This window comes from Staurois parvus, unplaced genomic scaffold (assembly GCF_062004578.1).
Source record: "Staurois parvus isolate SC_StPar_1 unplaced genomic scaffold, SC_StPar_1.0 ptg001322l, whole genome shotgun sequence".
NCBI lineage: Eukaryota > Metazoa > Chordata > Amphibia > Anura > Ranidae > Staurois > Staurois parvus.
This window is the reverse complement of record NW_028319118.1, coordinates 182,864-197,017: the sequence shown is the minus strand read 5'-3', so window position 1 is coordinate 197,017 and position 14,154 is coordinate 182,864. Positions and strand designations below refer to the sequence as shown.

Genomic DNA, 14,154 nt, shown 5'->3' with positions numbered 1-14,154 from the left:
CTGCCTGATCCCAACCTGCGACTGCTCATTACCGTCCTTGGCTTGTTCTCGACTACGTTTTTGCCTGATCGCAACCTACAGCTGCTCATTACCAACCTTGTCTTGTTCTCGACTACGCTTCTGCCTAATACCAACTTCTGCCTGACCGTGACAGAGACCCTATTTGTTAGGAAAAGTAACTAGCTGTAGGGAAAGGTTCCTGATGAGAAGGGAAAGATTAAGGACTTGCTGTCCTGGAAAGGAGCTTCCCTCTTGGGATCGGCCAGGGCGCGCTTCACCCTCTGAAACAGCCATTGTTGGCACCACCTCCACATCTGACTACATTGAACTGAGATTTATTTCCCTAGCGGTGCTCTCCCGCCAAGGTGTTTGTGACATTGGCATTCTGTTTAATACAAGTATTCAATAGTTCCAGGTTTTCCTGAAACCAGACTCTGTGTTTTTACTGCCCGCACCGCGCTGCCCCTCCCCACACGTACATTATTTTAGTGTGTACAAAAAACAGTTCTTTTCCTACATGTATGAGAACCTGAAGTATTTCTCTAATTCTGACAAAAAAAAAAATTTTTTTTCAGTTTCCTCTAGCTCGCTGCAATGAGCCGTGTCCTCCGGGACACAGGAAAGGTCCAACTGGAGGAATCCATTCCTGCTGCTATCACTGTGTGCCGTGCTCTGATGGGGAAATCTTCAATGTATCAGGTGACAAATACCAACGCACAATCATTAAAGAACAGATGCTCAAAATATGTTATTTTATTATCTTGTAATCAGTTAATAATTGTAATAATTTGTGGCATATTTTATTCTGTTCTTCCTCCACAGACAGTGAGATCTGCCACAAATGTCCTGACGACCATTGGCCAGATGAGAGACGAGTAATCTGTATTCCCAAAACGTATGACTATCTTTCCTACGAGACAAATATCATAGCTCTAGCTTTCTATGGTATCTCTATATTATGTTCTGCTGGAACTCTCTATATACTGACATTGTTCATTTTACTCCGGGACACTCCAGTAGTGAAAGCCAATAACCGGACTGTGAGCTTCGTCCTCCTGACCTCCATCTTGCTGAACTTCCTCTGCATCTTCTTGTTCCTCGGACATCCTGTGGATATAACCTGCATGCTGAGACAAATGTCATTTGGGGTCTTCTTCTCCATTGCTGTCTCTTGTGTTCTGGCCAAGACCATCACCGTCTGCATTGCCTTCAAGGCCTCCAAACCTGGCAGCTACTGGAGGAAGTGGTTGGGGGAGAAGATTTCTAACTCTGTTGTCATAATCTGTTCCTCTGTCCAAGTTGTGATCTGTGTTATTTGGCTGTCAGTGTCTCCTCCTTACCAAGAGTATGACATGGACTCCTATCCTGGAAAGATCATCATTCAGTGTAATGAAGGGTCGGTTATTGGCTTCTACTCTATGTTGGGTTATATGGGGTTTCTGGCCTCTGTGAGTTTTATTCTGGCTTTCATGGTGAGGACATTACCGGACAGTTTTAACGAGGCCAAGTACATCACCTTCAGCATGCTGGTGTTCTGCAGTGTCTGGATTGCCATGATCCCGGCCTATCTGAGCACCAGAGGGAAATACATGGTGGCTGTGGAGGTATTCGCCATACTGACCTCCAGTGTTGGATTATTGGGCTGCATATTTTTTCCTAAATGTTATATAATTATCATAACACCTGAAAGAAATTCCCACAGATGTATTTTGGACAAAATCAAAACCCAACCTTATTTTTAGAGTACATCAAAGTTGTGTTGAGGGTTAATTTGTGTGTTTAGATTAAAAGGGGACAATAGTGTGTACCTAACCTAAGACTCTTCTAAAAACAGTCCTGAATACCAGGTAATAAATATATGTGTTTAACAATTAGTTATCATTTACAAAGAGTATATTTTATGGTATATACTGTATATCCTATGTGAGGTGTATCCTATGTGAGGTGTATCCTATGCGAGGTGTATCCTATGCGAGGTGTATCCTATGCGAGGTGTATCCTATGCTAGGTGTATCCTATGCGATGTGTATCCTATGCGATGTGTATCCTATGCGATGTGTATCCTATGCGATGTGTATCCTATGCGAGGTGTATCCTATGTGAGGTGTATCCTATGCTAGGTGTATCCTATGTGAGGTGTATCCTATGTGAGGTGTATCCTATGTGAGGTGTATCCTATGCGAGGTGTATCCTATGCTAGGTGTATCCTATGCTAGGTGTATCCTATGCTAGGTGTATCCTATGTGAGGTGTATCTTATGCGAGGTGTATCCTATGCGAGGTGTATCCTATGCGATGTGTATCCTATGTGAGGTGTATCCTATGCGATGTGTATCCTATGTGAGGTGTATCCTATGTGAGGTGTATCCTATGCGATGTGTATCCTATGCGATGTGTATCCTATGCGAGGTGTATACTATGCGAGGTGTATACTATGCGAGGTGTATCCTATGCTAGGTGTATCCTATGCGAGGTGTATCCTATGTGAGGTGTATCCTATGTGAGGTGTATCCTATGCTAGGTGTATCCTATGTGAGGTGTATCCTATGTGAGGTGTATCCTATGCGATGTGTATCCTATGTGAGGTGTATCCTATGTGAGGTGTATCCTATGTGATGTATATCCTATGTGGGGGAAAGCTGATTAAGCACCTAAATATATTATTTTGTTATATGAGCTGTTGTTCTTTAGATTCAAATGGGGCTTGGAGTCCAGATAACTCAATTAAACTAGTATATCTTCCTCTATAGTATATCTTCCTCTATAGTATATCTTCCTCTATAGTATGTCTTCCTCTATAGTATGTCTTCCTCTATAGTATATCTTCCTCTATAGTATATCTTCCTCTATAGCATGTCTTCCTCTATAGCATGTCTTCCTCTATAGTATATCTTCCTCTATAGTATGTCTTCCTCTATAGTATGTCTTCCTCTATAGTATGTCTTCCTCTATAGTATATCTTCCTCTATAGTATATCTTCCTCTATAGCATGTCTTCCTCTATAGCATGTCTTCCTCTATAGTATATCTTCCTCTATAGTATGTCTTCCTCTATAGTATGTCTTCCTCTATAGTATGTCTTCCTCTATAGTATGTCTTCCTCTATAGTATGTCTTCCTCTATAGTATGTCTTCCTCTATAGTATGTCTTCCTCTATAGTATGTCTTCCTCTATAGTATGTCTTCCTCTATAGTATATCTTCCTCTATAGTATATCTTCCTCTATAGCATGTCTTCCTCTATAGCATGTCTTCCTCTATAGTATATCTTCCTCTATAGTATGTCTTCCTCTATAGTATGTCTTCCTCTATAGTATGTCTTCCTCTATAGTATGTCTTCCTCTATAGTATGTCTTCCTCTATAGTATGTCTTCCTCTATAGTATGTCTTCCTCTATAGCATGTCTTCCTCTATAGTATATCTTCCTCTATAGTATGTCTTCCTCTATAGTATGTCTTCCTCTATAGTATGTCTTCCTCTATAGTATGTCTTCCTCTATAGTATATCTTCCTCTATAGTATGTCTTCCTCTATAGTATATCTTCCTCTATAGTATGTCTTCCTCTATAGTATGTCTTCCTCTATAGCATGTCTTCCTCTATAGTATATCTTCCTCTATAGTATATCTTCCTCTATAGCATGTCTTCCTCTATAGCATATCTTCCTCTATAGTATGTCTTCCTCTATAGTATGTCTTCCTCTATAGTATATGTTGCACATACGGTAAATAATTCAACTGTGCGAAGGATGGGTCGGGTGAAACCAGAAGTGTTTTATTAGGAATGGCTGTAACAAACACAGAAAACCCTTAATTACATGTGACTGGATATGTTCACTGTAATCACTGTCCTCTATACATTACTAAATATTTCCATATACATTAATAAGTATTTTCCTATACATTAATAAACATCTTTAATTGCAATACTGAATATCTAGACCTCTGCATATATGCTAGTGACCTATTCTGCATAACAATAGCGTATTACAATAGAGAAATCACATTCCCTGTATCTTAGCGCCAAATCACATAGCTGCAATCTATATTCACATTTATGTTACAAGTAATCTGATTGTATAATAGTAGCAGCGACATTTACTGATCACCAGGACATGTTAAGTCATTTTGTCCTATTTATCATGTTATACAGCCTCCTGCTTACCTGTAACAAACACAGAAAACCCTTAATTACATGTGACTGGATATGTTCACTGTAATCACTGTCCTGTAGGAAACAAAGTGTTAGACTTTTAGTTCCTACTTCTGTGTCTTCCTATTATCACAGGAAGTAGTTCTGCCCTCTTGTGATGATACAATAAAAATGCAACCACTAGTATCTTCTATTGACAAAGATAGATTACTGTTATATTAGGTATTAGGCTTTGGATTTAAATTTGATGGGGCTGTCTATTTTCTACACCTCTTACACTCTCCCCCACAAATTTGTTATGTCGTCCCTGACATACGCAGAATTTTTTTAAGAAAACATTCTTTTACTTGTCTAGTAGTAACCATAGGAAGCCAATGGTAAGTAGTAACCAAGTTACTTGAGGAAACATCCTCCCTGTGACATCTACTCCCTATTACATCACAGCTTCCCACCAGGCCCACAGCGCTATAGTACCTGGCAAGATATAGTTGCGTGTAACCAACTATTTAGTAAAACCCCTTTCTATACATATTTGTATAGGTTACTAAGTTTAGACAAAGGTGATGAGAAACTAGGGAACATCTTATTACTTTTATACCTTTTTATCATAATGGCGGAATACCCATTGTACATCAACAATGCAGCATAACGTTGCCATCTACTGCTCTGTACTTTTATCGGCCGACTTTGTCTCTTTGTAACATCTAGTTCCCTCACCTAAAACTGGTTCTGCCTGACCTACAATATCTGCAGTACAAATGCAATTATATTTTTCCTTACTTGAACCAACAGAAAAGCAACATATAATTATTCTGATTTTGGTAATTAACTTTGGTATAGTGTCCCAAATAGTAAACAATGGATCAATAAACATAATCACTTCTACCAACTTCTATAGTCTTCAGCAAAACATTCTGAACTGAAATACCAGCTAGAGTCAACAGGTAATGTAGGAATACTGTCTATAACCTGTATAGATGAAACTCTGGTAACACTACTGGGTTGACCTAAAGTGTCATATGTCAAAATCTTTGGTTGTCTCCTGTTCCTGTAGGGTTGTATTCTACATTGAGGAAGTGAATCTGAAAGGTCCTTATTCTCCTCTACATCACTTTCAACAAGTTGTTCTGTGTTCTCTGTTGCTGGGCATTCTTCTTCTATACCTCCAAATGCATACTCAGTTTGTTCAATTTGATCTATAGGCTCAGTCTCTCTGACTCCTTCTAAATCATACTCACTTACTTCCAGCTGACGTGGGTAGAACTCAATAGCTTCTGGATTTAGCTCTGTACTTTCCTCTGGGTGGTCATGCTGGGTGACTGGGATGAAAGATCTCCAGTGTCTTTGTTCGTGATCTGATTCATTTTCTGATTCTCCCTCAGATGTCTGTGTAGGTTGTTGAGTTGTATTTCGATCCTTCACTTGCTTCCTTGCACCGGTTCTTTTGGGTATCTGTTGACCTTGGTCGCTAGGTAGATAATCACATGGCAATAGTAAGTTGCGATGTAAAATCCTTGTTCGGCCTTTTCCAGTTTCTGGTTTGATTTCATACACTGGACTGTCTGCACACTTCTTTTTAAGAACAACATGTATGGTATCTTCCCAAAATTATCTCAATTTTCCTGGACCTCCTCTTTCGGTAAGATTTCTGACTAGAAATTTGCTACCTGGTAGAAGTTCAGCTCCATGAATTTTCTTGTCATAGTGTTCTTTTCCTCTCTGTGAGTAGCTATTTTTGAAGCAACCTTATAGGCCTCAGACATTCTATCTGTCCATATGTTCACATACTCAGAGTAGGTCTTGTATTTTTCAGTTACTGGAGTGTCAAACATACTATCAATGGGTAGTCTTGGAGACCTTCCAAACAGTAGAAAGAATGGAGATTGTCCTGTAGCTTCACTTCGAGTACAGTTATATGCATGGACTACCTTTGCTAATGAATTTTTCCAGTCCTTTTTGGAATTTGGTGACGAAGCATTGATAGCAGGGTACGATTAAATCTTTCAACTTGCCCATTACCTTCTGGGCGATATGGCGTTGTGTGAGAATTTTGGATGTGGCAGTGCTTCCCTAATGTCAAAAACAAGTGATTTTCAAATTCTCTACCCATATCATGGTGAATTCTGGTAGGAAATCCGAATTTCAAGACAAAATCATTGAATATTTTGTCAGCAACAGTTTTTGCGGACTTGTTCTTGGTTGCATATGCCTGAGCAAATCTTGTAAAATGATCTATAACCACTAAGATATACTCATATCCACCTTTACATTTCTCGAGATGAAGAAAGTCAATGGAGACCATCTCAAAAGGATAAGTTGTCACAATGTTGTTCAACGGGGCCCGAACAAGCTTATTTGGTCGTTTGTCTTTCAGACAAGTACATTGACGAGTGATGTAATGCTCAGTGTCCCTTTGCATATGTGGCCAAAAGAATCTTTCTCTGATTAAATTTACAGTCCTTTCTACTCCTAAGTGTCCCATCTCTTCATGTAACTCTTTCCATACTAAGTGATGGTACAACTTGGGCAACACTAGTTGAGAACCAGATGATGTTTTCCGTCTCAAAATGTTATTGTCATCGAGGTAGAGTTTGGTCCACTGTTTCATAAGTATGAAAAGATCAACAGGTTCACCTTGTCGTTCCTGTTTGGATGGAAACTTGTTTTGGCTTTTATACTTCCATACTTTTCCAATCACAGAGTCTTCCTTCTGTGCGGTTCTTATTGTCTCTTTTGGTATTTGAGTTACCTTCTTTGGTGTTGCATCGGTTGTATTGGCAATCGTCATTGGACATAGCCAAGGTATCCTTTCTTTTTGATGTGCTTGAATTGCTTGGGTTATGGAAGTGATGACTTTGGGGTCTACTTCTTGTGGACATTGTTGCATGTATTGTTCAGGACTCAATGGCATACGAGAAAGTACATCTGCATCAGCATTCCTTCTCCCAGGACGATATTTAATAGTGAAATTGAAGTCAGCTAGTTCTGCAACCCATCGATGTCCTGTAGCATTCAATTTTGCTGTAGTGAGGACATAGGTTAGTGGATTGTTATCAGTATATACAACAAATGATGGACAGTAATATAGGTAATCTTGGAATCTATCACATATTGCCCACTTCATTGCTAGAAACTCGAGCTTCCCTGAATGCATGTGGTAGTTTTTCTCAGCAGGTGTGAGAGTTCTAGACCCATAAGCAATCACCTTTAGTTTCTCCTCTTGCTCTTGGTATAATACGGCTCCTAGTCCTTCTTGTGAGGCATCACAGTGAAGAACAAAGGGTTTGGAATAATCGGGGTAACCCATAACTGGAGGATGAGTTAACACTTCAATGAGCTGGTTCAGTACTACCTGATGATGGTCAGTCCAGGCTATAGACTGATAGGATGGAAGTTGACCTTTTGACTTTGGGATTGGTTTCCTCCTCTTCTTTGTCTGGTTATCTGGTGTTGGGGTTGTGGTAGGTGTCAAACATGCTGACAATAGTTCATAGAGAGGTTTGGCAATTCTGGAGAAGTTTTGAACATAAGGGCGATAGTAGGAAATAAATCCTAATAGTTTCCTGAGTTCTCCGACAGTCTTTGGTTGGTTGTTTCTTAAGGCAAGAACAGGTGCCGTGTCGGCCGGGTCCATAGAGTGGCCTTCTTTTGACACAATCTTGCCCAGGAATCTGACTTTATTTTGAAAAAGTTCACACTTCCTGGCTGTTAACTTGATTCCGTGTTGTTGGTAACGTTGGAGTACTGACCGGACATGCTCCACATGCTCCTGGAATGATTTACTATGGACAAGGTTGTCATCTAAGTATGGCAGGCAAATCTCATCTCTCAGTCCTATTAAACATGTCTCCATACTGCGTTGGAATTCGGCTGGTGCAGAGCTCAGACCAAAGGGTATTCGGATCCATTCATATAAACCCCAAGGTGTAATGAATGCTGTCAATGGTCGACTGGCTTCTTCCATAAATCCTTGATGGTATGCTTTCCCCTGGTCTAGCACAGAAAACCATGAACTTCCTCCTAGACTGTCCAGCATGTCTTGGATTCTAGGAATTGGATGGCGGTCAGGAATGGACTTCTGGTTCAACTCTCTATAATCGCAACACAGTCTTAAACTGCCATCTTTATTTCTTACGCACACAATGGGTGAGGAATATGATGATTTTGATTCTGCAATCCATCCTCGATTTATCAGATCCTGCAGATATTCCTTAACTTCTTGGTGCAGTGGTTTCGGCACAGACATGTAAGTTCTCGTGACTGGTGTACTGTCTTTGAGACGAATCTGTAACTGTAAAGAAGGAATACATCCTACATCAGAGTCATCTTTGGCAAAAGCATTGCATTCTTCCCGTAGCATTTCTTTGACGATTTGTTGATCTTCAGGAGGGAGGTGTTTCAAAAGCACTGGCGGGTCCCAGCACTCTTGATTGTCATCCCCCACCCGCGGATAAGTCTCATTTGGATTTCCAATTTTCCCTCTTGGTCCTACCTTGAGTGTCTGTGGTTCAGAGGTCACCGAATTAGTAAACACATTTGCTGATTGTTTCAATTGTACTTGAGCCGGATATGTTGTTTTTATGGGCTCTACACCTCCAATCTTTGTTTGACCTGGTAACACAATGTCCCGTTTAGTTGTATTCCAAACTGGAATGGTCAGTTTGGAGAATTGTCCTCTTTGAAATGAGACTAGTGTCTCACCAATATGCAGTCCATCCGGCAGGTGATAAGCCTCACTCGGTGTAAACAAAACTGTCTGAGCCTGCAAGGATGGTTTGGTGTGAGCACTACACCGGATGTATGTTACAGTATTTGCAGGGATTCTTTGGTTCTTAGTACCAGTCTTTACGATAGCACCACTGGTTTCCCTACAGTTGGCTTGTAGTAAGCTTACAAGGACTTCTGCTTTGGGGGTTGGCAGTTCCAAAGCTGTTCTTAATATGTCCACAAAACCTGGGATAACTTTCTTCCCATCAGCAACTGTCTCTTTGAATGTTTCTTCAATTATATTATAGCCGATAATTGGCTTCTCAGCCACTTTCTCATCCTCAGAGACTACTAGTGGTACTAATAACTGTTTGGTAGTATTACTGCTCGATGTAAGCTGAAAGGTTACCTCAATCCAACCTGAGAACGGAATCTCTGTCTCATTGGCTGCTTTCCCTTGGAGTACCCCTGGTCCCAGCAGTTCTTCAAATGATCGGAGCACAGTTTGTGGCAGTACTCGCTGTCTCCAGCCCTCATTGATAATGCTAACCTGAGAGCCAGTATCCCATAAGGCCTGGACAGGAGTTTTGTCTATTTCACAGTTCACAAGGCATCTCTTTCCAATAAGACCCAGTAGCTTGTTGTGCTTTTTCAAAGTGATGCCATTCACATTGGTTGGCAATTTTTCAGCTGTCAGGGATAGTCTTTGAGCAGGGCAGGTTGGCGTTTTCCTCCAGTAGTCTGTGTTTAACTTTCCAGCCAGGGCTCTGATGGTAGGTTGGGGACTGGTTTCTTTACTACTGACATGATTTGCACTTTGGGACGCAGGTTTGGTTCTGGCACAGGTTACTGTCGGTCCCTTAACAGCAACCTTCTCCCGTTTAACTGATTTTGTTTGGCCGCTCTGCATTGTCTCGCCCTATGTCCATCTCGACCACAGTTAAAGCAATGGTCACATGCAGTTCTCTGATCAGTCTTTTCACAAAATTGACAAGTCCCTGTCCTTCATCCAACAGTTGTTCTAGGTTCTCCAAAGCCATGCTCTTGTCGAGTTCTCGAATCTTGGAGAAGTGTTTTCATATCGAATATTTCTTGTTGCAACTGTATTACAATCTTTTCAAGGTCAGAGTTACTCTTTGAAGGCTGTTGGATTGCCAGACTACTTGTTTGTGATGGAAGCAAAGAGAGGGTGCCTGGTACCTGAGAACAATGGAGGATGTTGGCCTGGCACTCTCTTCCCTTCGTCAGGTTACTGTGCTCAGATTTCTTTTGTTTCTGCTCCCTTTCCATCTCCATGTTTGTAGCCTCATTCATCTTCTCTATGAGCAACTCATCTGAGACTGTAGGATCGTCCAAATGTTGTTTTAGTTGGAACTTGATATGGTCACTTCTCAGTCCGGTGCCCACTGACCTTAAGAATTTCTTTTGTATAAATTCAGTGCCAAAGTGTTCATCTGAACCTTCCCCTTGTGAAACGAACAGAAAACGGTCCTTCAATGCAATGGCCTTAAATAGGAAGTTCTGGGGAGTCTCTTTACTATTGTGTGATATATTGATCAATTGTTGGTATAGTTCGGAAGCATTTTCCTCTTTATAATGGCTTTTTAGGATTCTCTTGAGTGGCACTAGGGTCAGTCCACTCTTCAGCTCTAGCATGCCTCTGAGACTTGACCCAGGACTAATGGCTTTCACCACAGCTTCCACAAGCTCTGACTCGGGATATCCCTTTTGCAGTCCCATGTCAATCTGGTGCATGAGGTTAGTATAGGACAGCTTATCTTTCTATTCCTTTTCACCTATCTGACCAGCAATTTTAAAGTCCTTTCTGATTGTAACTTCTGGCAAGTTAGTATGGGAAAGTCTCTGAGCAACTAGGTTAGGGTCTTGATTTGCAGGACTTCCTTTTGAGTCTTTGTCTTTAGTGCTAAGTTCTTTCATCTGTCCCTCTATCATCTTGGCCGTTTCTTGAAGTTTTTCCTGTATACTATAGTATTGCTGTTTTAAATGCTTTAACTGTTGTTCTGCTTGAGGGTCTTTGCCACTATCGCTTGGTGCTTCCATGTTATCTCTCTTCTCTAACTCACCAATGAATTTCTTAGTTGCCTGCAGAAATTGTGTCACCATTTCTTCACTTTCAGTCTCTACCAGTTCATCTAACACCTCATTCACTATCCGCATGTAATGGCGCCGGGTTTTTCCTTTTGCCATACTTGCTTCAGAGGCCTTTATAAACTGGCAAGTCTCCATAAGATCATCGACTGTCATGTGAATCAGATGTTCACTGATTTCATCTTGCAACTTTTCGATATCCATACTCCTAATGTTTTTCTTTAACTTCACCACGGACAGCGTAGTCACTCCTTTTCACTTCCGGACCTTTTGGCGTTCCTTTCACCCGGCCCCACGTTGGGCGCCAATTTTGTTGCACATACGGTAAATAATTCAACTGTGCGAAGGATGGGTCGGGTGAAACCAGAAGTGTTTTATTAGGAATGGCTGTAACAAACACAGAAAACTCTTAATTACATGTGACTGGATATGTTCACTGTAATCACTGTCCTCTATACATTACTAAATATTTCCATATACATTAATAAGTATTTTTCTATACATTAATAAACATCTTTAATTGCAATACTGAATATCTAGACCTCTGCAGATATGCTATGAACCTATTCTGCATAACAATAGCGTATTACAATAGAGAAATCACATTCCCTGTACCTTAGCGCCAAATCACACAGCTGCAATATATATTCACATTTATGCTACAAGTAATCTGATTGTATAATAGTAGCAGCGACATTTACTGATCACCAGGACATGTTAAGTCATTTTGTCCTATTTATCTTGTTAAACAGCCTCCTGCTTACCTGTAACAAACACAGAAAACCCTTAATTACATGTGACTGGATATGTTCACTGTAATCACTGTCCTGTAGGAAACAAAGTGTTAGACTTTTTGTTCCTACTTCTGTGTCTTCCTATTATCACAGGAAGTAGTTCTGCCCTCTTGTGATGGTACAATAAAAATGCAATCACTAGTATCTTCTATTGACAAAGATAGATTACTGTTATATTAGGTATTAGGCTTTGGATTTAAATTTTATGGGGCTGCCTATTTTCTATACCTCTTACATATATCTTCCTCTATAGCAGCGGTTCTCAACCTGGGGGTCGCGACCCCTTCGGGGGTCGAACGACCATTTCACAGGGGTCGCCTAAGACCATTGGAAAACACATATTTCCGATGGTCTTAGGAACCGAGACACCGCTCCTCTCTCAGGCGATCTGTGGGCGGGATGATATGCTGCCCTGTAACCTGGCCACACCTCCGGGATCACTCAACAGCTCCGCCTCCTCGCCGCTGATTGGCCACCGGAACTGTAGCTCAGGAGAGGCACACAGGCGGCCAATCACCGGCGAGGAGGTGGAGCTTGGAGAGGAGGAGCAGAGCGGCAGCGCGCGGAGATCGAAGAAGATCGAGGGAGCTGCAGGAGCGAGTGAAGAGAGAGGCAAGAGAAGGAAGACAGCTGACAGGTAAGTGCAAATTTTGCTGCTGCAGCCAGGTATGCAGGCTGTAGATGGGAGAGGGAGAGAGCGAGCCCAGGCTGGAGCAGGAGTCAGCAAGGTAAGTATCATTGGTGTCAGTGGAAGGGATAGTGCCCCATCATTTGTGTCACTAATACCAACGATGGGACACTATTCCTCCACCCACTGACACCAACGATGGGGCACTATTCCTCCCACTGACACCAACGATGGGGCACTATTCTTCCCACTGATACCAACAATGGGGCACTATTCCTCCCACTGACACCAACGCTGGGGCACTATTCCTCCCACTGACACCAATGATGGGGCACTATTCCTCCCACTGACACCAACGATGGGGCACTATTCCTCCCACTGATACCAATGATGGGGCACTATTCCTTCCACTGACACCAATGATGGGGCACTATTCCTCCCAATGACACCCACAATGGGGCACTATTCCTCCCACTGACACCCACAATGGGGCACTATTCCTCCCACTGACACCCACAATGGGGCACTATTCCTCCCACTGACACCAATGATGGGGCACTATTCCTCCCACTGACACCAATGATGGGGCACTATTCCTCCCAATGACACCCACGATGGGGCACTATTCCTCCCACTGACACCCACAATGGGGCACTATTCCTCCCACTGACATCCACGATGGGGCACTATTCCTCCCACTGACACCCACGATGGGGCACTATTCCTCCCACTGACACCCACGATGGGGCACTATTCCTCCCACTGACACCCACGATGGGGCACTATTCCTCCCACTGACACCCACGATGGGGCACTATTCCTCCCACTGACGCCCACGATGGGGCACTATTCCTCCCACTGACGCTCACGATGGGGCACTATTCCTCCCACTGACGCCAATGATTGGGCACTATTCCTCCCACTGACGCCAATGATTGGGCACTATTCCTCCCACTGACGCCAATGATTGTACACTATTCCTCCCACTGATGCCAATGATGGGGCACTATTCCTCCCACTGACACCAATGATGGGGCACTATTCCTCCCACTGATGCCAATGATTGGGCACTATTCCTCTCACTGACGCCAATGATTGGGCACTATTCCTCCCACTGACGCCAATGATTGTACACTATTCCTCCCACTGATGCCAATGATGGGGCACTATTCCTCCCACTGACGCCAATGATGGGGCAGTATTCCTCCCACTGACACCAATGATGGGGCACTATTCCTCCCACTGACGCCAATGATGGGGCACTATTCCCCCCACTGACGCCAATGATGGGGCACTATTCCTCCCACTGACACCAATGATGGGGCACTATTCCTCCCACTGATACCAATGATGGGACACTATTCCTCCCACTAATGCCAATGATGGGGCACTATTCCTCCCACTGATACCAATGATGGGACACTATTCCTCCCACTAATACCAATGATGGGGCACTATTCCTCCCACTGACACCAATGATGGGGCACTATTCTTCCCACTGACACCAATGATGGGGCACTATTCCTCCCACTGATACCAATGATGGGACACTATTCCTCCCACTAATACCAATGATGGGGCACTATTCCTCCCACTGACACCAATGATGGGGCACTATTCTTCCCACTGACGCCAAAGATGGGGCACTATTCCTCCCACGGACACCAATGATGGGGCACTATTCCTCCCACGGAAACCAATGATGGGGCACTATTCCCCCCACTGACACCAATGATGGGGCACTATTCCTCCCACTGACACCAATGATGG

At 42.7% G+C, this 14,154-nt stretch overlaps 1 protein-coding gene and 1 long non-coding RNA gene across 2 annotated transcripts in view; one reads left to right on the top strand and one right to left on the bottom strand.

Moving 5' to 3' along the window:
- Nucleotides 1–1,874, top strand: part of LOC149437055 (vomeronasal type-2 receptor 26-like) — a 50,503-nt gene extending 48,629 nt beyond the window's left edge. The window contains exons 9-10 of the mRNA XM_089661188.1: nt 576–699; nt 823–1,874. Of these exons, the coding sequence (XP_089517314.1) occupies nt 576–699; nt 823–1,742 (1,044 nt within the window). The 3' untranslated portion in view covers nt 1,743–1,874. The remainder of the gene's footprint in view (nt 1–575; nt 700–822) is intronic.
- A 1,873-nt stretch (nt 1,875–3,747) lies between these two features.
- LOC149437054 (uncharacterized) lies at nt 3,748–4,299 on the bottom strand. Its single transcript, XR_016308194.1, has 2 exons — nt 4,159–4,299; nt 3,748–3,781 (listed from the first exon to the last, which is right to left on the bottom strand). It is a non-coding gene; the product is annotated as an uncharacterized LOC149437054 (long non-coding RNA).
- Nucleotides 4,300–14,154: the final 9,855 nt, after the last annotated feature.